This window comes from Taeniopygia guttata, chromosome 1, assembly GCF_048771995.1.
Source record: "Taeniopygia guttata chromosome 1, bTaeGut7.mat, whole genome shotgun sequence".
Taxonomy (NCBI): Eukaryota; Metazoa; Chordata; class Aves; order Passeriformes; family Estrildidae; genus Taeniopygia; species Taeniopygia guttata.
This window is the reverse complement of record NC_133024.1, coordinates 58,285,340-58,311,022: the sequence shown is the minus strand read 5'-3', so window position 1 is coordinate 58,311,022 and position 25,683 is coordinate 58,285,340. Positions and strand designations below refer to the sequence as shown.

The 25,683-nt window shown below is 40.0% G+C and overlaps 1 protein-coding gene across 8 annotated transcripts in view; it reads right to left on the bottom strand.

Moving 5' to 3' along the window:
• AKAP11 (A-kinase anchoring protein 11) overlaps nt 1–20,387 on the bottom strand; it is a 43,366-nt gene extending 22,979 nt beyond the window's left edge. For 6 of the 8 annotated variants that reach the window (XM_030272070.4, XM_072928748.1, XM_072928745.1 and 3 more), the window contains exons 1-6: nt 20,255–20,387; nt 11,692–11,799; nt 6,002–6,118; nt 2,813–2,860; nt 1,279–1,413; nt 150–414 (exon numbers count right to left, since the gene is read on the bottom strand). In XM_030272070.4, the coding sequence (XP_030127930.4) occupies nt 150–414; nt 1,279–1,413; nt 2,813–2,860; nt 6,002–6,118; nt 11,692–11,751 (625 nt within the window). In that variant the 5' untranslated portion in view covers nt 11,752–11,799; nt 20,255–20,387. The other 2 variants (XM_030272081.4, XM_072928735.1) reach the window with 2 other exon arrangements.
• Between the last annotated feature and the right edge of the window lie 5,296 nt (nt 20,388–25,683).

Genomic DNA, 25,683 nt, shown 5'->3' with positions numbered 1-25,683 from the left:
CAAAAAATTAATTTTTCAATTCCATAATATCCCTTTACAAAGCATGATTAATATAAAAATAAATTACAATTTATTTACATTTACTTTTTTATTAAATTCTTACAGCCTAAATTTCAAATACCAACTTCTACAAGTTTGCAAGAACTTACCAGCACATAGTATTTTTGAAGGTTCGTCTTCATCTAAGTGTTCGAAAGCAGTGACAAAATCATCTTCAATTGAAGAAACTGACTGATTGGTGTCATCATCTTCTCCATGGGTTGTCTCTGTTTGATGTTTTTGTAAAGAGTTTATTTCCACTGCATATCTTATGCCTGCAGTATACTTGCTTAGCAAGGTGAATATATAATCAACTTTGATCCTTGGGAATGAAGGAGACAGTCTCATCACACAGAACAATTCGGGAAGCTGGTTCTTGAAAAAGAGAGCAACAAGAAAATAAACACAGCAATCTTCAAGGGATCCATTCAATGTATTTTTATGAAGAGTAAGTAATTTTAAAATATTTAAATACAAGGAAATGAATGCAACAGTTTGTATAGAGTGATACCTAGAATGACTTCTTCAGTTTTCTAAGGTCTACATTCTGAATAAATCATTGCAATAATGTAACACAACCATGATAACATGTACTCAATAATCTATTAAAAAATTGTGGAGGAACACAGTATTTTAGAGCATGTTTATGCCATATAATATTTCAGTTTATAGGATACCTGTTTCTTCAAGGTACTTTTAATCTTACATGCAATGTTTGTAATTGGAAAGAACATAATTAGCATGGGAATAATAGGAACAATATAATAGGATAATATAATAGGATAATTATTCCTATAACAATAAGAACAATAAAAATAATGGAAATTATATCATTAACAGCATTCATAATTTTTTTTTTAAGAAAAGCGATCACTGAGTTTTATGAACACTGGACATTCCCTTAATTTTGGGCACGTCTTTTTCCAAAAAAAAAGTCCGCTGAAGATGAAAGCTATCTGAGCAGAGCAGATAGGTAAGCTGACAAATTTCATATTCTTTCCAAATTGGCAGTGAAAGGGACTATAGCCTAGCAGAAGCATAGGATCAGCACCACAATTAAATATTTGTTAAGTATTTTCTGTAATCAATACAACACAGTTTATATTCAAGAAACAACAGAAATATAATATTAATACTACTGTGGCCAAGATAGCCCAAAACCAAAAGCAAGACAAGGTGTAATAAGACTAAACTCTTTATGTAATGCTTCTGACACGCAAGAAGACACAAAAAGTTTACCTGATGTTTCATGACATAAGGTTTTGCTGAGGTTTTCTTTAAGTCTTTTAGAAACACAGCTTCATATTCTTTTAATTTGTGCAACTGGAGTGATTTCAGAACATCTGAAAGCTCTACAGAAACAGCTGACAGCTCCTGAATTTAAATAAAAACATTGAGAATACAAAATCAAAAAAAGAGAATGCAAATGACAATGGGGTTGATTTCATACCTTCCCTAAATCCTAACAGCTGCTAATTCTAGTATAGTTTTTCTTTTCTTCCCTATTTCTTACTCTATCCCTCACTTACTCTCTCAAACTGTCAAGCTTGTGTACACAAGATGTAATTCAGTCCATACTTGGAAGATGCCTAAAAGTCATAAAGCAGAATCTTGAAAGTGCTGAAAAGCAGCTGCACGTCCTACAAAATACCCAACTACACTGACCTCAGCTAATGATGGTTCTCAGTGGATCTCTATATGATCTTTGTCTGCTTTATTGGAACAGTATTCTAGTTCCCTATCACAAAAACATTAACAAGGCACTTCTTTAATATGACCTTGGACAATCTTTAGATTTATCTAATACAGATGAGGCCAATGGGAGAGTTAAAATTTTTTTCCAATAGTCCAAACACTACTGATCCCTATGGTTCAAAGCAAATCTCCATAAACCTGTTCAGTCCAACTTTCTCTACATTCCATCTAACTCTAAACAATGAAACAGTTCTTACCCATACTTGAAAGAATGTTTAGTATTATAATTTGAAGAATTAGCAACATTGATCTAACATGGAACACAAATGGATGCAAAGTTTCTGTTTTATACTTTAAAACATTAGTGAACTATGAAAAGCAATCTCTACTAAGACCTAGACAGAGAAGAAACATGGAATTTTACTGAGAACATGTATGTTATGAATTATACTGATATGTAAATTTCACAAGAAGGCTAAATCCTTAACTTATGAAAATGGTACATCATAACCCTCATAGTTTGCTACATTCCACCTTTTAAAATAATATTTCCTTATCTAAATGTCCAGAATAACATCTTAAGGCATAATCGTAACACTGACTTCTAAACCATCATCAGCAATTCACAGCTAGAGGTCAGGTCAGTAAAATTTAGTTTAGTTTCACACATGTAACTGCACCATATCACTAGGCACAACTCAACTAAGGGTAAGATAACAAGCTAAAATACTGATACACACAAATTTTTAACGACAACAAAATCCAAAACAAAAAAAAACACCCACAAAAAACACAAGCAACTGAGGCCCTTCCCACGCAAACACCCCCCTGCACTGCATTTAAGTTGTTCTAGAGCATCCTAATACAAAGGCTGACCCAGGTAACATTGTAAATATATATAAAACACTGATTATCATATTAAAATAATTACTTTCAACCTTTCAATGACATTTGAAATTTAGGCTTTTAAATACTCAAGATACATCTATTCCATTTCTTGAACACCAAATTTCCTCCATCTAAAAATTTAGCTGATACTTAGAAGAAATTTTCCAATATAGATAGATATATACTGTACCTGCAGGTGAACAGTATCCATCCCTTGTGCAAAACCTATAAATATAATCTGAAAAATAAATAGATGAGTACATTCAAGTACAGTAATTTTTTTCTTGTTGTTTCCTGCAGACATTTAAGAGTTAAAAATTCAGCAGACTAAGTTAAAGCTTCATTCTACTGCCACAAAAACCATACCTTAGGGCAGCACAGCTTGCTCAAACAGTAGCACACAGTCATACATAAAGAATGGTAATGCTATATTATTTGACTTGAGAAAGGTTAGATCAGACTGAAGAGCATATACAACATTTCAAACTCACTACACAGGAATTATTCTAGTGGCTGATATATACATAGCAACACATAAAAGCTTCATTACATCTGTTAAAATAAAGACAATTTTGCAAAGATCAGTGCTCATCCATCCTTGCTTCAGGCTGGGCACATATAAAACAGTTTCAGTCTGAAATCTGTCCATGCTGATAAACTGTTACACATTGGATATACTGAATAGAGCATAGTGCCAACACATTATGCAATGTACCATGTAAATTGATTAGCCTGAGGCCAAAACACAAAAGATTACTTAAGCCACATATTTGCATGCCATTGCCAAGTAAAAAAACTGTAACATAAAAGAATAAAAATATTCTAACTACCAAATAAAATATAAAAAAAAAAAAAAAGGTCTTATCAGGCTCAGGAACCAAAAGTATGCCAGAAATATCAGTTTTACCTCAGGTTTTTGTGCTTGTGGACAAGGGAGATATTTTATCACAGATTGTCCCTCTCTTCTGTCCAGAGGTGTTTTGTACCATTCAAAACAAACAGACTGAAGAGAGTCAGTCATTGCTCAAACTTTGTTTCAAACATCAGATTTCCTTAGTTCTCATTTATTATTTCCCTAACAACAAATCCAGAGGCCATCTGCACACTCAAAAAATACCAAGATGCTTATTTTCAAAACAAGGGTGTCAGAAAATAAGCTTTGCTTCCATTTTGTAGATATGGAATAAAGCACAGAGACTAAATATTTCCACTGATGTTTGAAATTTAGTTTTGTATGCATTCCATTTTTTTCAGAGCACTATGCAATAGACTGATTTTTAAGCCCTATCTCATAAATTTGCAGCAGCTACTCCAGTTACTCCAAAGAACATCAGTATGTTTATACTGATATATTATTAAATGGTTCAGCTACCTGCTTTTATATACACAGAATCTCTCTAAATACAGAGCTAGAAAAAAGAAGTGACGAGAAATACATTTTGAACTTTTTTTTGTGTTTTGAATTTGTTCTTTCAAAGTGTGAGTAGAAAAGAAACCCCAAACTTTATTTTCAACTGCAATCATACTATGAAGAATTCTGTCTTGTTTATTTCAGGGGTTATCATGCTGGAAAAAAGATCTTATTCTTCCAGTTAATATCTTCCTGCTTACATCCACTTATCTTTATGTCAGGTATGACAAGATCATAAAGGAAATAATGCTTCTCCCTAGTATTCCAAACAGCTCCAGACATATTACACGCAGCACTGTATTCACTGTGCTGTGAAACAATCCTGTTTGAGCAATGTTACTCTTCAACTCCTACACCTTCTCTTCAATGCCTACATAATTAATCTGCACAACATCTGCAGGACATTCTTCAACTTCTACATTTTTTATCTGTACAGCTGTCAAAGAGACCACTACTGACTCCATCTATTTTTGCCTCTGGATCTCTTTATTGTAGTCAAACTCCAGCTTTCACAGAAAAAAAAAAAAAAATCACTTTTAATACCTTGAATATGTCAGAAGTTAATACATCAGTTTCAAAGTTGTTGGGGAGTAGGCCAAGGAAATAAAAAGTTAATCACAAGGCCTTTCTTTAAACTAAAAATAAGTGTGTAAGACACTGTATTTGAAGGCTATCTTAAGCCATGGGTAGAAAGGAAATGGTACAGGAAAAACTAAATTTTGGTTTTCTCAAGTCTGAGTTCTTCTAACATCATCTCATCATATAAGTGTCTTTTTCCTGTATTTTCATAAGGAAAAAATACCTGTTCTGTGACAGAATATTGACCCTTTGACATTTCAACCAGAGGGCTCTTAATTGCTTGATCTCCTAAGGTAACTAAATATAAGCAACTATATTTCTCCACAGGGACTATCACTGCAGGCATATAAAACATGTTCCCAGCTATTTGTCAGGTATTTTCTACAAGACAAAAAACTTTCCTTGATTCTAAAGCATGGTCTGCCTGATCAGATAAAGACAAGGTTTTGCTCACACTTCCACTGCACAACTCTTCCTCCTTAACTTAATCTGTCATAGATTTCATCCTTCACAAATTCAGTTTCTTGCCTGTTCCCCAAATATCTCAACCCCTGACTGTATCCATTCAGTTACACAACCTCTGGTGTTATCCAGGTAAACCTAATTCATTAATCTGACTCTTGCTACTGCTTATGCAATTATCACTCTCCCCTAACCACCTCCTCAGTTGTTTTTGCTTCAATTCTCCCCATCTCAGCTTCTCTGCATGGCTTGCTCAGGTCAGCCTCTCCTCTGAGCTCCTTGTTTGACCTGTCAACTACTAATCAGAAGTCTTGTACAATCCATAATCCAAGTTACATGGTATACACTGCTCTTACGTTTTTCTTTTCCCTTTGGGGAAGTTGTTGTTAGCCTTGTAACTCAAACAGTTCTAGTAATTCCTCCTTACAGCTTCAGATTTACCTATATAGTCCCACATTCTGTCAGGTCTACTTCATCCATACCTTGTCCAGCCTTCAGACCATTCATAATCACATAAGGTAAGTCTAGACCTGCAATTTTGAGGCTTCAGCTTTTATCTTCAGACCTGAATCAAAGTGTTCTGCTACTTTGTTAGGATATCATCTATACATCCCAGATCACAGCAGTGCTCACAAATGCAGTACACCCAAGTCATCTATTTACACACCCTGGTTTTCTAGTTTCACAAATCCTCTGAAGCAGAGAAATGTCACCTTGACATTTCAAATGTCAGCTTGAAATGTTACAGCCTTTTTAAGACTTCAGTGACTAAATTCAAGAACGACAATAGGGGGCATAGATTTTTAAGGCTAGTAACTTGCAGCATTGTTCATATTTACTATCCTGCAGCTTTCCGTACTGTTTCAAGAGATACTTTTTCTATCATAGCCACAAAATACATATATAAGCGGGAATATTATGGCAAACCTCAATAAAATTTTCTTGCTCTTCCTGATTTAAGCCTTCCTCTGCTGATACATTGCATAACTCTTTCCTGCTGTGTAGTAGTGACTTCATAGAGTGCAGGATATTTTCACCAAAACTCTGAAAAACAATGAAAAAAAAATTTAAGAAAACAATGTTTCAGATATATGGTCCATCCATCTATTCCCTACTCCCCACAAGTTTGGCTATTATTATTATTATTATTATCTAAAATTATTTTGTACATAAATCACCAGGTTTGAAGTTTAAATTTACTTCAGGACACGAAGCTGAAGCATATACATTTTCTTCAAGCAATACTTTTATTCCAAAATAGTTTGACATTCTGTATTTAAAAAAAAAAAAGGAAATATGAGAACACACAGAAAAAAAGAACAGATGAATCCGAGAAGCAACTCAAATCCCATCTATTCCTTGCATTGTAGACCCTATATGGAACTTTTGCATCATCATTTCCTTAAATAGGATGAAAATCAATTTTAGCCGAGAAAAGTAGTGGAGGTGGCTTCAGAAGTCAGAGGGGAAGAAAACAAACTAACAAACAAAAATACCCGAGAAAATCTACATACACTCTTTCCCATTCCCTGAAGAATATAAAACAACAGTAACTTAATTGCAGGTTAATACTTCTTGCAACATTTCTTGTAATTACAGTTATGGTGACATGCAAGCACCCAGGGATGGCTAAAAAAGGCTGAAGAATCCAAGACTTTCTCCCAGCATAACAAACCATAGCAGAACAAAAGAATCAACACTATGAAGGCAAATAAGACTACAGAACAACAAAAACTGGTTCACTCAGCTGGTAAAAAAGACAATATCATCCCGATTGTTTTTAGGAAGTCAGCAATCTCTTATTTTTTAATTAAAAAATTTCATCTTCTCTAGCAAATTGGGAGGTTAAGAAGACAAATAAGAACATCAGATGGTTAAAAATTATTAACCCAACAATTATTCTCTACAAGACTGCCCTGTTAAAAATGACATGACAAATCAATTTGTCCAACTTATGACAAAGTATTTCAAATTTGCCTAGCTTCTCAAACAATAGCAGAAGTGCTAGATAGCCAAAATTGGACACAGAATGTTCTGCATTTCTGGTACTCCCAAAACAAAAACAATCCCTTTATAGTAAAAACTGATTCTACACATTACAGTTAAACCACAATAAAGATTTTTTTTTTCTGTATAAAAGCAGTATCGAATGCGACTATATTGAAAGCCAAATTATTAGAGCAGGGCCAGTGTCACTGTGGTTGTACTAATGGCAACACAAAATTAGGAAAGCAGTTCTAGAATGAACAGACAAAAGCAAAACAGAACTTCAGGATATTTGAAATTGCCAAAATATATTTCAGAATTCTAGCCAACAAGGCTCGGACTTCCACACTGACAGCCAAGGTCAAAGTGCCACCAAAGAAGTCAAAACAGGAATTTTTATATAAAAGTAACAGCTGAACTATTTCTTAAACTATTTCAGGCAGTTATTGGGTCATTTGAAATAAATTTATGACGTGCTCACCTAATTTCCACTTTTATCTATTCCCTTGCCCCTACATGTTCAGCTACAATTTGCTCCCACTTTGTACTTCCCTAAGAATGCTGTCAGTGCCTTTCTCTGATTCTCTGGATCTTCAAATTTACAGCAGGCTACAATACCAAGTGTTGCTCAAAGACTGTTCCCCAGTAATTCTTTGATTCATCTTGTACAAAGTGATTTGTGAAGCCAAACAAGCATGTGGAAATATCTCATTTTCAGCTTTTACAGTAATTCAATCAGTCACAACATTCAAAATAATAATTAAGGGAAAAAAAAGAAATTCATATTACATGATCTGCAATTTTTCTGCAAGCCAACAGTGCTCCAGTTTGAGCACTGAAGGGATCATTGTTATTCTCTAGTTGGCTTTTCTAAAGCTACAAACTATTACACACACCTTGTTCATAAACAAGTACCTTTCCCTAGTTCAACATCTGAAAGGTAGAATGGGTAACTAAGAACCAGAGCATGATATGAGGAAATACTGAGGTGAAGGACAATTCAACATTTTGGAGAATATTAAGTTAAAGTGAGAGAAAAAGAAAGATGAAACAACTGTAAAAATCTCCCTAAGATCTGGAAGGACCAGCATTCAAGACTATATGCAGTTCTGGTAGCGCATGGTGGCACTATGCAACTGAAGAGACAAAATATCCATAGCTAAAATGAGGAGGAATTAAGTGACATATGTTTTTCAGATCATATTAATGAATATAAAAAGAACTCAGAATGTGAAAACAATAACCATATGGAAATTAATAAGCACACTACATACACAGAAGAAAAAATCCCATCCATTTGGACTTGCACAGATCACTTAAATATAAGAAGCATTGACAAAACCAGACAAAGAATTAACTAAAAGAGCTGGTTTTGGAAATGAAGATTTGCCCAGATGGAGATAATAAAGGGAGAGTTTTGAGAAGAGTTGATATAGGTCAGTAAGTAACTTCTTCAAAATTTATCTTGAGACTGATGTCAAGCATCATCATCATTAATAAATTTAATGAGGAAAAGAAGTAAAGATGAAATAAAGACTGTTGATAATTTGAAGTAAGCAGGTGTCATCATCTAAGAAGGAGAACAGCAAATCATACAGAAAGAACTTGCTCAGCATGACTGTTTTAAAAAGCAACCATAAGAAATACAAAGTTGTGTCCTTAAAAACTAAAATCAAGCTTTAAAATTGAATTGCAAATTCACAAGCTGGGAAATAAAATAACTGACTTCTTGATCATGGCATAGCAATGAATGAACAGTCAGTATGATACTGTACTGAAAATAGCAAATACACATCCTTTAGTGAAAGAACTGACATCAGAATCACTGAGAAGGACATCCTGTGTAATTGCACATACAGTATTATCCACATGTAAAAAGAGGATTAATTCATAACAAGCAGAGAAACTAGGACTATGAAGGATAATCACTGGAATGCAGAGGCTTTCATATACAAGCAGATTAAAACCTTAGTTTACACAGTTTCTAAAAACTAAGGCTAACAGAGGACAGATCATCAATTGTAAAAAAATAAGTAGGGTGAACATCAGCAAAGGAATAGAAATTATTCAAGCAGAAGAATAAGGATATCCATAAACAAACAGGTATAAATTTGTTGTGAGTAGCTTTAAGCCTGAAATTTTTAAGTCTTAGTTATTACTGCAGTGTGGCTAAAATAACAAAACCAGCAGTAGGTTTGGGGGAAGGTGTTTTAAAGCCCTCATTAACTGAGAGGCTATATTTAGTAACCTTTTGATATTCTTACTGTTATCTAAATTGTGCTTGTGAGAGCAGAGGACTAGACCCTGAATTTCAGAGAAATCCTCCTATCCAACAGACAACACAAACTCTCTCACAATCCCAGACTAGGAGACACAACTACATTGAAAACTGAAAACTAGCAAGCTCCCAAGACTATCAGCTCAGTTTAGGTAAAGACAAGAGGTCATCTTCAATGAAAGGATGTAATTTTTTTATAACTACTACACTTCCAACGTACATCAACATATGGGCAAAGAACACCCAAGCAGTCTATAAAGCTCTACTTGGTAGGCCTCTAGGACTTATTATTCTTTCCTCACATAAATTCTTGCAAGAAATCCTATTTCATTCACAAGCACAGATTTCAAATGTACTAATTTTTGCCAGGGAAAAATCAAAAATACTGTCAAGGTGCTCCAACATGAACTGTGGAAGTCCTTGTCACACCTCTAGTTCAGCTAAGCAAAAAAGATTTGCATTGTTCCAGCAAATAGAGAAGTCATTATCAACAAATCCATCACAGTACATTGGAGGAGATATCTGGTCTCATGAAATGTTTTATAAAACAACTGCTTTCTAACATTTCAAACAACCTTTAAGATGCCACAATCTCTAGAGAAATTATGTGCAGTACTGGACAGTCACACTTCTTCTGCTCTTAAGTAACAAAGCAGTTCTTCCTGATTTCATCTGCTCTAAGATTTAAAGGGACTGACTATTCTGAGGTAATTTTGTAAAAATAGAAACTAAAGCTTTATATATGCACGCCATAACTGTGCTCTGACTTTAAAGAGCTACTACTGCAACAATTCCTGTTAACTGTGACAAAGTATTACGAAGAGGACAGGAATCAGACTTCAATCTTCTGTAAATCAATAGAAAGTGGAACAGTTCTGGCTACTCTACTGCCCGGCTCTATGAGAATGAAAGTTCCACACCATAATCTAAATAGACACCTCCAGGTAAACATCCAGAGGAGACAGCCACAGATCAAAACAATGGAGTCTGGCCGCAGGAAGATGCAGAATTCTGCAGGAAGGGTTGAATTAACATTTCTAGAACCACCAGTCCAGAATGCCTAATAGCAAATAATGGAGCACTTCACAGTGGTAATATTTTAAGCAACTATTAGAATCAGTGAGGAACCACTGGTCATTGTCATTATTAGAGAGATGCTTCTGTAACCCACAGGTCTAAAAATCTGGTGGGGCAGGGAGGGTGGTATTTGTTTTGTTTAGTAAATTGAAACAGAAAAACAAATAAAGGGTAGATTTTATAAGTCCTTTAAAAGTAAGTTTATGTTCAGGTTAAGGATGCAAAATTACTTGACTGTAGTTGAAGATTTCTGTTTGAGTTGGAGAGTCCTCATAAACAAATGAAATACAAGGTTTTATACCACATGTCTTAAAGTGAAAGATTATCATCCATAATTACAAACTGCTTAATGTATGGCAGTTAGCATTCCATGTCAGGACCTGGAACAATGACTACCAGCCTGGCTGTCTCACAACACCTTCCCTCTGCCTTCAAACAGGATATATACCAAAGACACTGTTTCTTTAAACAACAAAATCTGCTCTTGAAATAAAATAATGTAATTTTCACATGATAAGATGCTTCCTTGCTCGGTTTCTCCTTTACTGTTGCAGCAACTTGCAAATAAGGAAGTTATTAATAACCAAAGAAGACATAGAAAATTACTCATCTGTGTTCAACTACCTAGAAAAATATGGTTAGATAAATAAATTTGTTCCTTCAGGATAAGTTGCAATTTTCACTTAAGAGCTTATAGAAATTGCAAGAAAATTTTAGGAATGGTATTTATGTTCTCCAGCTGAAGTGACAAAATTTAAAAAAAATAAATAATTTAATATTAGAAATCCCCACCAATATCTTTTGTAAGTGCTAGATACATTTTTTTTCACCAAGGCACTTTCTAAATGTTCATGCAAAAAGAAGGATAAACCAGACAAGACACCATGATCTAAGGATACAAGTAAGTCCAATACAGGCTTCACAGAATTCAGTAAGATTATATAGTCATATTGTTATTTATAACATATAAATTCAAAAAAATCTGCTCTAAAATAAAAGCTATATTCTAATAAGCAAAGTGAATTCTATAAAATTAATACATCACAATGTTATCACATCATCTTGAGAGACAAAAGCACCCTTTCCTTAAATGATAATGTCTCTTCAGTTGAGTTACACTATACTAGAATGCAAAGCAAACACAATTTCTTTGTCTCCCTGAAATGTCAAAAAACCAAAATTAAAACATATAAACCCCAAATAAACCAGTTCACTTGCTTCATTATTAGATCGAAAAACTCTGAAATACGTTATTTATTTAAGTACAGATAATTACCTTTTCAACAGATATTCTTGATTTCATGCGATTGCCCTGAGCCCTGGAGTACATGTCCATGATCTTATCAATCTTGGTATTTGATGAAAGACGTCAGCTCAAAAATGCCTGCAAAAACCATTTATATTTGATTACTTTATATTTATCCATTTAGTTCACATCTGCTCTAAAAATGCAAGTAGACAAAACAAGAACCAATAAAAACAATAAAAAGCATTTAAAGATTAAACAGTACACCATCCATACTGACAGGGGCCTTTAAAAAAGTACTGCCTTAATGACCTTCAAAACACATCATGAAATGCAGAACACAGACACTTAGCACTCAAGTTTCAATGTTTTCCTTTAACTAGAATTTCAAGGCTGCATTGGGGGTGGGGAGGAACATTACATTAAATATTGATTCACTGTCACTCACATGCTGGAAGGTTTCTCAGCAGGTTCCTGTACAATACAATGCACTGCAACCACCCTTTACAATCTCGGAAGGCAAATGTACAGCTCACCCACCCAGCCAACGGGCCCAGCCACATCTGTCACTCTGAGGTACTACAGGCTAAGGTGGATCATCACTCTTGTTCCCTGGGTCTGCCCTGGGCAGCCCAGGATCTGCTGGCAACACACTGCAGACCACATGCATTTACCAGCACTCCCAATCGAGCAGGTCACAAGAGTTTCTGCTTGAGTCAGCTGCCCTTATTTATCCTAAGTCTAATTCTAACAACAAGAAGATAAAAAAACAGCTATGAATGTATTTATTTCAAGTTTCCCTCTTTAACCAGCAGCAGTGGATCCAGTTTGTTTCATTCATCTTTGCAGCCACCAAAATAGGCAATAAATATAGACTGTTAATAAAGATAGAAAGCATGTAGTGAGCTTTTAAGTTCTGTGGAAGTTTTAATACTTAATCTTTTCCCATGGTTAAACAATTTAATCAGGAAAAAGAACTCCTAGATTATATAAAACAAATGAATCAAGGAGCAAGTGCATGTAAAAATTACTGCAAAGATAAAGAAAATAAACATCACAACATCAGAGTATGGGTCTTCACATGACTGACCAGACTGGTTTTGTCAATCTCATCTCAAGCACATACTTAACCTTTATAAGAGAAATAAAATTTTATATGGGTTTGATCTTGAGCATAAGTCATTTAAATAAGAAGATCAGCAGTATCATCAAGTAACTACCTTCCTCCACCCCAGCACCTCTAAAAGTAAAACTTCTTTACGAATACAATAGCAAGAGATTATTACTAGGTACGTCTGTACCTAAGAGATTATTATTAGGTACAATGTGAATACATTTCACTTTGATTTCTGCTTACCTTCACAAAGATGAACTTGCTAAAATCTTACAAAAGAAGTTAAACTTAGGCAAATAAATTCCAACATTTTCATCTCTAGAGGACAGCTTCTCTCAACTGGATGCTTAAAGTTTGGAAAATTCAGACAATTACATGAAGCAGCCAGTTGCATGATCCACAGATTACAGATATAAGTATAATAAATACAAATAAAAAATTAATTTCACAGTAAAAACTATGGCTAGAAGACTAAACACAACAATGATTCTGCTAAAACTCACGTGTTTAAATGAAAAAAATCCATAAAGCAGTATTGCACAATAAAAAGATATCCACTTCACCTGTCCCTACTGCTCAACCTTAAATGGCTAATCCAGTAAAAACCCAAAGCATATTGGGGAAATACTTTTAAACATTCCTTGTCCTAAGAAAAAGCCATCTACAGAAAAAGTTGGGTTTTCACCTCAGCTTTACATTTTTAGATGGATCCCTCCTTGCAGCAATTTTAACAAAGCTCAACACAGCATGCTATGGAGATGAGATGACCTTTTAACTTTGTTGGGTGCTGCAGTGTTTACTCAGGTACGGCAGTTCACAGTTACAATGTAAACTGCCTTCAGGTTAAGTATTTTCCTGTGTCACCTGCTACTAAACTCTGGAGACCTGAACATCAACCTGTAGGGTCCTAATATATACACCTATATTATACCACCTACAGCATCTCTGCTCTCTGTCACGCACTTCAGAGAAGGGTCCCACTTGTCCAACAATTCAGCAAAACCTGAAGGTTTTATTTTTAATATGTAAAATTATTATCCATTTTTAATACAACAATGATTCAATCACATGAGAAGTACACAAACATTAATACTAAATGAAAAGGAAGTGAAAGCACTGACAACAAAACAGCCTGGAAGTAGCTAATTTGTATAAATAAAACCTACCATTTAAAATTGCTTTTACTTCTGGATATTGAATTTGACTATTAAATTTAATTTCCTCCTATTGTTAACTCAAAAAAGGAAATAAATGGCAGAAGCATCGGATATTAGAGGAACAGGACTTTCTGTTCAGTGACTATTGTCAGACACCAAAAAAAGGGGAAAAATTGATCACACAATTAATTATTGAACACTTGTACCATCTTTACCTTTTCAGCAAGTTGGATCACCTTAAATGCACACAGCATGGGCAACACACAAGAGGAGCTGGAGGCCTCTGTGCAGCTAGGAAGCTACAGCTTAGTTGCCATTACTGAAACTCGGAGGAAAAAATCCCACAGCTGGAGTGTGGCTGTGGATGGCTAAAGCCTGTTAAGAAAGAAGGGACAGGCTAGGAAGGAATGGCTGAATGCTGCTCTCTGCAAGAAATGGATAGAGTGTGAAGAGCTGTCTCTGAAGAACAGCCATGAGCAGGCTGAAAGCATATTGGCAAAAGAAACAAAATAAGGTACCAAGTCAACCTGGTGGTTGATCCAGGGAAGCCTATTGAGGAAGCCTTCTTGCTCCAGCTACAGGAGACATCGTGCTCACAGACTCTTGTCCTGCTGGAGGTCATCAACCACCCCAAAATCTACTGAAAAAATAGCACCAGAAAGCTATTTTAGGAGAAGACTCCTGGAATGCAGGGAGGATAGCTTCTTAAGATGCATAATAAGACAATCCTGACCAGAAGGGATGCAACACTGGACCTGTTAGTCACCAACCCAAGTGATCTAATCTGTGGTGACAAGCTTGGTGGAAGCCTGGGCCACAGGAGTCACACATTGGTGGTGTTTGCAGCCCTGAGAAACATGGAACAGGCAAAGAGTACATTCAGGATCCTAAATTTTGGAAGAGCACACTTCTGGCTGTTCAAGGAGCTAAATCACATAGGACCCCCTGGGAAACTCTCCTCAGAGATATGGGAGCAGGACAGAGCTGGCAGATCTTTAAGGACGTTTTCAATAAAGCCCAAGAGATACCAATCCCTGGGTGCAAGAAATCAGGAAAGGAAGGCATTGGACTGGCATTGCTGAGTTGAGACCAAACTAAGAGCAGCTGAGCTCAAACTACAGGGCAAGTAGATGAACAGATAGCATAAGCAGGGACAAGTATTCTGGGAAGAGTACAAGGATGCTTCCTAGTTTTGCAGAGGTGAGGTCAGAGGCCAAGATGAGGCTGAAGCTGAACTTGGCAAGAGATGCAAAGAATAAGAAGGGCTTCTACAGCTATGTCAGGGAGAAATGGAAGGTCAAAGAAAATGCACTCTCACCAACAAACACAACCAGCAAACTGGTAACAACAGATGAGACGGCTGAGGTACTCATCAACTTCTTTACCTCAGTCTTCACTGGCAACCTTCCTTCCCACACCTCTCCAGAGGATGAACTGGAGGTGAAAAGAGATCATGTCTGCAACCACCTGAGGAACTTGAATGTACATAAGTCTATATGACCTGTGGAGACATATCCCAGACTTCTGAGAGAATTGGCTGATGTAGTTACCAAGTCACTCCATCATATCTGAAAAGTTATGGCAATCAGGTGACTGGAAAATGGGAAACATTGTACCCACTTAACAAAGGGTAGAAAGGCAGATCCTGGGAACTACTGACCTGTTGGTCTCACCTCTGTGCCTGAGAAGATCATGGAACAGATGCTCCTAGAAGCTGTGCTAAGACACATGGAGACATGGAGGTGATTCAGGACAGCCAGCACAAGGGCAAGTCCTGCCTGACCAGCCTGGTTGCCTCCTATGATGGAATGATTGCATCAGGGGACAACGAAAGAGCTACAGGTGTCCTCTATCTGGACATCCATAAGGCTTTTGACATAATCCCCCAAAATATCCTTCTCTCCAAATTGGAGAGATACGGATTTGGTGGATGGAATGTTCAGTGGATAAGAAGCTGGTTGGGTGGACCCATCCAGAAGAGAGTAGTCAACAATTCAGTGTCCAGATGGACACTGGTGACAAGTGGTATCCAGCAGCAGCTCACAGCAGGACCAATGTTATTTAGTATCTTCATTAATGACATGGACCAAGGGAATCAAGTGCACCCTCAGCAAACTTGCAGATGACACCAAGCTGAGTGGTGTGTTTGACACGCATAAGAGATGGGATATTATCTAGAAGGACATGGATAAGCTCAAGCAGTAGATCCATATGAAATTCATCAGGTTCAACAAGACCACACTCAAGGTCCTGCACCTGGGTTGGGAAAATTTCCAGTGCAAATACAAGGTGTAGAATTAAGAAGCTGACTAAGAGCAGCCCTGAGAAGAATGACTTGGGGGAGTGGTGGTGGACAAGAAGATGGACATGCCCCAGCAATGTGTGAGCACAACCCAAAAAGCCAACCATGTCCTGGGCTGCAGGAGTAGCAGGAGGGTGATTCACTGATTTGGTGAAACCCCACCTGCAGTGCTGCATCCAGCTCTGGGGTCCTCAGTGCAGGAAACATGTGGACCTGCTGGAGCAGGTCCAAAGCAGGGTCACAAAAACAATCAGAGGGAAGGAGTACCTCTGCTGTGAAGACAGGATTGGAGAGTGGGAGTTGTTCAGCCTAGAGAAGGCTTTGGGAAGACCTTACAGAAGTGTTTCAATACTTAAGTGCACCTTTATAAGAACGACAGAGACAACTTTTGAACAGCACCTGTTGTAATAGAACAAGGAGGAATGGCTTTAGACTACAAGAGAGTAGGTTTAGATTAGATACAAGAAATCTTCTACAATGAAAGTGGTGAGGCACTAACACAGGCTGTCTGGGGGTTGTCGGTGCCCCATCCCTGGAAACATTCAAGATCAGGCTGGGCAGAGCTCTGAGCAACCTGTTCTAACTATACATGTCCCTGCTCTCTGCAGGGTACTTGGACAAGATGGGCTTTAAAGATTCCTTCTAGACCAAAGAACTCTATAAGTTTATAAACCCATTTTTCCAGTGATTTGCTGAAGAACACTCTTCTCATCAGAGCATGTAAAAACCATTTAGCTACCTCTTCCATATGCACGTATCCTTGTTTGAATATATGTAAGGAGCAAAATTAAATAATCAGCTTAAGGGAATCCAACAGGAAATTTGCTATGGATTTATACTCTTTGTGTAAGTCTATCCCATGCCTAAATTTACTTTAAGTCAGTGTGTATTGACAAACCTTAGCTGGCAGAAAAGAAGAAACGTTATCTATTATCTGTAAATGTGCTGAGTAAATCTCTTCAATTGCTACAGAGGCATGTGGACATGTGCACACCTATGTTAAACACATACAGGTTATGACAAATTTGAACAATAAATTTAAAATATACGTATGGCCTTATTAAAACTAAATTTCAAATAAAAAGTTCTAGGCAACGACAATAGTATATCTATATTATGTTTTTAAAATGAGGTGGTTTTTGTACTACTAGAGCAGAAATAGACATCTTTCTTTTAAAAAAAGAGTACTTTTTTTTTTGTCTTCAGCACATGGACCTGAATTAGCCTAGAAAACTCTGACGATGATTTGCAAAAGCCAGGCTTAATGAAACACTCAGCTTTGAATGATTCATTCTAAATATGAAATTTAAAAATACCTTAAGAACAACACTCTCAGAATCATAAAATCATCAAGGTTGGAAGAGGCCTACATGATTATCTAGCCTAACCATCCATTTCCTCTCATCCTGTCACTGCAGGCATGGCAGAAGAGACTGGCCCCCACCTCATTACACCCTTGTTTTAGGTGGTTACAGAGAGCAATAAGGCCTCCTCCATGTCTCCTCTTCTCCAGGCTAAGCACCTTCAGCCATAAGATGTGTTCTACACCGCTCATGAGCCTTGCTGCCCTTCTTCAGATGTGCTCCAGTGTCTCAGTGTCCTTTTGGAAGTGAGGGGCCCAAAACTGAACGTAGGATGCAAGATGTGACTTACCAGTTCCAAGTACAGGGGGACAATCCCTGCCCTGGTCCTGATGGCCACACTATTGCTGTTACAGGCCAGGATGCCATTGGCCTTCTTGGCCACCTGGGGACACCCTGGCTCATGTTCAGCTACTGTCAACCAGAACGCTCAAGTCCCTTTCTGCCAAACAGTTTTACAGCCACTCTCCCCACAGCCTGCAGCAAGGAGTGGGGTTGTTGTGACCCAAGTGCAAGACCCAGCGCTCAGCCTTGTTGAACCTCATACCACTGGCCTCAGCCCATTGATCCAGCCTGTCTAGGTCTACACACAGAGCCCTCCTACTCTCAAGTAGTTCAACACTCCCATCCAACCTGGTGCTGTCAGCAGACTTCCTGAGGGTGCACTCAATCCCCATGTCCAGATCACCAATAAAGGTGTTAAACAGGACTTGCCCCAGAACTGACCCCTGGCAACACCACTAATGATCGGCCTCCAGCAGGGTTTAGCTCCATTCACCACCACTCTCTGTGCATCCAGCCAGTTTTTTATCCACAGAAGAGTACTCCCATCCAAGCCGTGAGCAGCCAGGTTTTCTAGCAGGATGCTGTGGGAGATGGTGTCAAACACCTTACTGAAGTCAAGATAGACATCATCCAAGCCTTTCTCTCATCTAAGTGGGTGACTTTGTCATAGAAGTAGATCAGATTGGTCAAGTAGAACCTTCCTTTTGTAAATTTGTATTGGTTGGGCCTGATTCCCTGGTTGTCTTGCATGTGTATTTATAACCTTACCAAACAATTGCTATTAAAAACCAAATTAAGCAAGTCTACACTGACAAGCAGGTAGAATAGTCTAATGTATCCTTCTCTATTTCTCATTTCTAATGATTTATCAGTTTCACTGATCAGGTCAGCAGTCTTGAAAGTCCAGGTATGAAACACAAGTTGTCTTAACCACAGCTACCCACATCAAAAGCAAAACACATCAAAAGTGAGCAAAATACACCATTTAGGTAAGCAATAATGACAGGCTGTGTCCTCCTTTTCTTGCTTGGTTTTAATTCTCTTACACTGTATTTCTGTCACACAGAAGCAGCAATTTCAAAAGAATCAATCATTTTCTTTTCCTACATCATCACTAGCTAGTCATCACCCACAGCCTCCCCCCAGTCCCGGGTCTCGACTCTTAAATACTTCCTGGGAAAAAAATTTATGTTGATGTACTAGGGCATCCATTGGTCTGGATTTTATGGCTCATGCAATTAACTTTAAGTTTCTGTACTTCAGTCTGTTATTTTGTACATGACAGAACCACATCCAGTAAGGTGGGGCTATTATTTTCTAAGCTGCAGCATTTTCTCAAGAAAACTTACTCCCATCTAGAGAAAATTTCACCACAGAATACCTTGTTTAGTTCTCAATGATTAATTAAATATAGGTGGTACCATCACTAAAGTCTAACTATACGATTCTGAAATCTTACAAACATGAACCATGTATACTCTTCCAAGTGTAACCTGAATAAATTTTGGACATTGTTACCATTTATTTCAGTATCACTGATCTTTTCCAGATACAATGTAAGTGGCATTTTCCCCTCCCTATCTCACTCTGGAAATACATCAGAGAGAAGGCTGTACCTTTAAATACAGTTCGGATCTACAGCTCACCCTTGTTTTTTTCCTTTTGCATACTGGATTTCTTTTGGAAACCAGAGAAAAGTACTTTGGTTGTAATAAGAGAGCCAAAGAAAGCCCCTCAAAAGAGCCAAGAAAGCAAAGGAGGAACGCTCCTTGTTCCTCCTCCCTCGGGGGAGAAGAGGAACTGGGAGGACATGCGGCGGGAGGGAGGGAGGGCGAGGAGACACTTGTACAGCGAAATGTTGAGAGCAGGCTGAACTTACTTAACCCGTGCGCACCGACGGCAACCCAAACAATGCAGGAGGGAACGTGAACTCACGGAGCCTCCGAGCACAGACTACGACTGCACAAGCACAGCCGCTCAGCTCCCAGCGGAGACTGCGGGCCGACAGCCCTGGCCCACGGGGACACCGGGGGCCGTGCCACGGCGATCCCCGCACGCTGGGTGCGGAGCGAAGCGCTGCGGTACCCCCTCCTCACCTCGTGTCACCCCGCGCTGCGGGCCGGGGGCCCTGGCCTCGCCCCCGGCCCGCTCCCCGCTCCCCGTGGGGCCCGCGGGAGCTGCGCTGCCCCAGGGGACTCTTCCCTGGGAAGGGCGGCAGCGGATGCGGCTCCCCAGGAGCCCGCGGGCGACCTGTGGCAGCGAGCCCCAGCTGACAGGCCGGCGGCGGCGCCCCGCCCTGCGCCCGAGCTTCCCAGCAGGGTGGCCCGCGGGGCAGCGACCGCAGGGGGTGGGAAGAAGAGCGGGCGCTGCGTACCTGTGGCTGTCGCCGTGAGCACCGCCGCCTCCTCAGCGCCCGCCGCCCGCGGCCATGGCCCCGCAGCGCCGCGGTCCCGCAGCGCCCGACCGGCCCCGCCGCCCCCGCCCCGGCCCGGGCCCCGCCCCCTCCGGCCCGCCCCGCCCCCGCTCTCGCGACGCTTCCCGCCCAGCCCCGCCCCCGCCGCCGCCGCCGCCGCTGCGCGCTCCTATTGGCGGGAAAACGGCGGCCGCCCCGGAAGCAGCCGAGCCGGCGGCGGAGCGCGCGTAGGGCCCGTGCCGGCCACGCCCGGAGCGGGGTCCGGGCTCCCGGCTCCTGCCCCGTCCCAGCCCCTCCGCGGGGAGTGCCCTGGCCCCTGCCCCGGCTCCTGCTCCGTCCCAGCCCCTCCGCGGGGAGTGCCCCGGCTCCTGCCCCGGCTCCTGCCCCGGCTCCTGCCCCGGCTCCTGCCCAGTCCCAGCCCCTCCGCGGGGAGTGCCCCGGCTCCTGCCCCGTCCAGCCCCTCCGCGGGGAGTGCCCCATCCCCTGCCCCGTCCCCTGCCCCGTCCCAGCCCCTCCCGCGGGGAGTGCCCGGTGGTGGGCACGGCATGGGCAAAGCCCCCGGGAGCCCTGTGCCTGCCGGGGGGCCGGGCTGTCCTGCTTCCTCCGTCGGGGTCGGGGGCTGCTGCCCACTTGTTCTGGGTGCTCTTTCATGCCCGGCCGCCGGCCTCAGCATGGGGCTGCGTCCTGGTTTTAGTCGGACGAAGTGCAGACAAGACTCTGAGACCCGGTCTGAAAATCCCGTGCCGCCTTCCCTTCACAGTGCCGTCTTAAATTCAGTGCTGCTGGAGTCCCCAGGGCACCAGATGTGCCTTTAGCCAGCAGATAGGCAATTGATTTTCACCTCCTCGTGAGTTGTTCTGCTGTGCGTGTAGGTGTAGGGGCCTGGGATTTCTCATTTGGATGGAAGCGGTAATCTCGTGTAGCTTCCCAGCATAAAACTCCAGTAGCAGCAGCAGCAGCTCGTGCAGGCACTAACCTGGCAGCAGGGACACAGCCAGGAGATGGGTTGAATAAGGCACAATGGACCATCTCATTAGTGTGGGCTGACAACTCTGCCCCCCACAGAGGAGAGACTCCGGGAATCGGGACGGGCCTTCCCGAGAGCCGCGTGTGAGGGTGAAACGCGGGGCAGCCGGAATTCCGCAGCTGGAGACGGGGCAGCGTGTGCCTGCTGCAGCTTCTGCAACGCAGAAAAGAAAGTGACCCCAAAGCTACATTCAGGAAAAAAAAAAAAAAAGAAAAAAAATTTTTAAAAAAATTCCCAAACTTCGTTTACGAGGGAAGGGGTTAGGTAAGAAAAACGTCATTAAAAGAATGTAGTTTTTTCGGTGCTGGATGGTTTTAAGCTCTAACCTACCCCATTTTACAGAGAAAAAGACAAAGAGAACTACCCTAGCCCCCTCATAAATTCCACTTTTCTTCTGGATACCACCTAAGACCTATAAAAAAGATGAGAATATTTTTGCTACTGACTCTCCCTTAATCTTCTAGATAATTCCTGCTTCTGCCTACCTGCTGTTTTTAAGCTGTGGCTTTTATTTCCCTTATCTTTCATGAGCTTTACAATCATTTTAGACACTTCAGAAGTCAGGGGGTCCATATTAATTTTTGCCAACAGGTAGGTGAACTACATTTTCATTTATCCTAAAAACTACTAAGATGTGCAACAAAGTCATGCAAAAACTACACAGATAAAAGAAACAAAAGATTGGTTCTAAACTGTGTCTCACTCTGCCACAAGTCAGACAAATAAAATGTTCCTCATGCTCCCAGGGCCTGTGGGTCCCTATGGGATGGAGAAATAGTAAATGAATAATAGTTTGAAATTTAACTCAAGTTAGTCATCGTTTCAGTACCCATTGAAACCAGTCTGATTTGGAAATACACTGTATTTTGAACAAAAATATTTTAACAGCTTGCTCATCTTCAGCTTAACAACAAAACCAACTCCATCATTAAATACACTTAGTTTTCATGAAAGATAAAAATTCTGTAAAAGGGTTTTGTTGTTTTTAATGTATGATTGTTTTTTATAGATCAACAGTAAGTAAAAAATTACAAAACGAAATAGCTGTGGAAGAAATGTAAACATGAAAAAACATGCTTTAAAAATAAGTTAAGCTTTTTATTCCCTTTGTTTTAGAATTCCCCTTAGACTGTTCAGAATAATGAGTTCCTATGGCTCGCTGCCAAAACCTTGAGAAAAATCAAAGTTTACCCTCATCAGGAAACTATGAAACATAACCCATGGCATACTATTGTTGGTCACAAAAAATTGTTCTTTTTTTTATACAATAATAAAAATGGGGATAGCTTTGAAATAATGATTTTTTTTAAATTATTTTTTTACAATTTATTTAAATACTGCCTATGGTAAAGCATGGGAAACTTGTCTGGTCAGCTAACACTTCTTAAAATTTATATTATTTATGAACAAATACAGTGTTGGTTTCTGGGCTCTAGTATTTTGTGTCCTGTGAATTTTATATTTTTCAAGGAAGGGTCTGACCAGTCAGAGTCCATCCCACTGAGCCCAGCCTGGGAGGAGGGCAAGCCCAGGACAGCCCCAGCTGTGGGGCATCAGGACAGGGATGGGTCTAGGCCAGACTGGGACACCAGTCCACATGTGGGGGTCAGGATCAGGCCCCACGGAAGGAATCGGCATCAGGCAGAGCTGGCCATGCATCTCTGATGTTTTCTGCCTGCTCATTTGGTATGAGAAATAGGCATCTTTAGAATCTTTTTGTCAAAACTACTGTCATGTCCCTGGTAGTATCCTGACTCACTGGCTGCACCTTTCTATTAAACTTGGTACTTCAGGATCACTGGCTTGGAACAACTTGTTTAGAGGCTGTCTCAGAGTGAGTTATATGTCATGTCTCTCAGGTATTGAATGCCAGTTCTATAAAAGGTGTTGAAGAAATATTCTGTGGCTTTATGTGACTTTTATTTCACCCATTTTTTTACTAGTCACTTACTTATATTTTCCTCCTCAGTACACGAAAACTACACAGTTGCATGATTATGTCAATGTTGGTTTTTTTGGGTTTTTTGATGATACTGCCTCTGGAAAATATCCCTCTACAACTACAGCTTTATTAAGTTCAGGCCAGACCTGAAATTATATCCTGTAAGCTATACTTATTATAATAAGGATTGCCTTCACAAGGGCAGATGAGTAATTTATAGTATTATTCCTACCTTTAATAGGAGGAACATATTCTTCCAGTCTTAAAACCTGTGTAAGCCTTTTCCATTGATCCCATTGCAGCAAGCTGGCAAGGATCTGCCGTGCTCAGAAATATTCCACCCTCCTTCTTCCCTCCCAACTCCCTCAAAATAAAAATCTAAAGCTCATCGCTCTCAGTATAATAATTTCATGAATGACTTCTAGTGGCTTATCTGTTTGTAACATACCCTTCAGCTCTACAGCCCAGCTCCCTGCTCCTGCGTCTGCGCTGCTTCTGGCCTGTGCCAGCGTGAACATTTGTGAAATCAAGCGATAAATGAGATTGAACTGAGAGGACCAGAGAACAACGTGCTTTCCTTCCGTTTTGCTGATCCAGTTCACCAACATAATAAATGTGTCAGCACGGCACTGAGAACAGACACAGCTTAAATGGTCTTGTGCTGCTGCAAGTTCACACCCAGGCATTGACTTGCTTTGCCATTAAGTGCCTGTTCAGTGTCTCGTTGAAAACACTCCTGATACCCCTGACACCTCCAAAACTGGAACTCTGCGCCTCAGTGGGTAATTCTATGAGTCTTCTTGTCATAAACCTGGGCTGGACTATGGTGTTTGTTTCCAGCAAGGGTTGAGTTTATGGCATCATGGTATAATGTGATGGCATTTTTTGGTTTCTCTTCACCAAATCCTTCTCAAATCCATTGTTTCCAGTGGCATGTTTGAGGAGTCATTTTTATTTGCATGGTTGTGGTATTTTAACTTATTATTTTTTTCAACAGTGAAAACCCAATAATCTTCATATATGTAACTATGTTGCGGTTATTACTGGTTCCTCTTTCCCTGGAGTTTGCTCTGTTACCTATGTAAGTTTCCAAAACTATGCATAAAGGATGTCATCCACAGTTCTATACTGAACTGGCCAGTAATGTCCTGCTGACAGACAAGTTCTGAGAACCAGCCTAGGAGACCTTTTAATGCAGAATGGAAGGCATCACATGCTAACCTTATCAAAAGATGCATTGTACTCCACAGAGATGGTTGCAGATGCTATGAGATTATTATCCAAAGCCTTGGAAAGCTCCCTGGATTCACATCCTGTCTGTGCATTGTGTTTATTAGAGGACGTGATAAATGCCGTCACTGTGTTACACAAGACCATACAATAGTAATTGGAGCTGGCTGGGAAGTGAAATCTTTACTCTACAGGAAATTCCAGCTTGTCAATATTTTGTTTCATCGAGTGCTGGAACAAAACGTGTTGGCTCTGCATTCTGCAGCCTTTCTGGCAAAAATGGAACAATCTATTTCTTTGCCAGCTGACAAGCCTGGGAAGCCAAGAAACCAACTGAGCAGTAGGCCTGATGCCAGGGAGCTGTATAGCCAGTCAGCTGAACTACGGTAAGAAGCCAGTCTGGCCAGCAGCCACAGACAAATCATGGCTAGAGCTTCTGTAGAAAGTTTTGATGGAGCCAGGGCAATCCAGAATTTCCAGTGCCAATCTGTTCAATTAGAAGATGGCCAAACACCCTCTCAATAAGTGACTCCTGTCAGGAAAGGATGTAGCTCTGCTGTACTTTTATTCCTTATGTGTTTCTTTCTTCAGCTTTGCCTTGTGACTTAGGCATATATCTGTTGCTTGTATGAGCAGATTAAATCCAATAATTTTCCTTAAGGATTAATGATGATACCCAAGACCATGAGGGAGTTTTCTGAGTGTCCTTCATTGCTAGTTTTCTGATTGTCATTCAAATAACCTTGTGTGTCAGCAATACCTCATGGCATCTGTCTGTGTATGCCCTGCAAATGAAAGTTATGCAGTTACTGCAGGCAGTACAGTGTGAGATTGGAATAAGCACTTGTCTGCTATTAGATAATGCACTGTCTCCTTGTCTTCAGCCCATATTTGAGGATGAATTTAAGATAAACTTGCCAAAATCCAATAATGCGGCAAAAACATCCTCTGACCTAGGGAAGTGATAGTGGTCTTTATTGGGAAGTTGGAGATGTGGAGGTCAACACCGATATGGAGAGCACACTTCTCTGTCAGAAGTAGCTGTGCTTAGGTACTGAGCTCAGTGTAACCCTAAACCTAAACATTATTGCAAGATTCTTGTAATGCTCCAGTTATTTTTCCCTTTTGGTGTATTTCTGGAAAGGTATCAGATCAGTTTGTAATAAAAAAAGCTACATCTTTGCCCTCCTG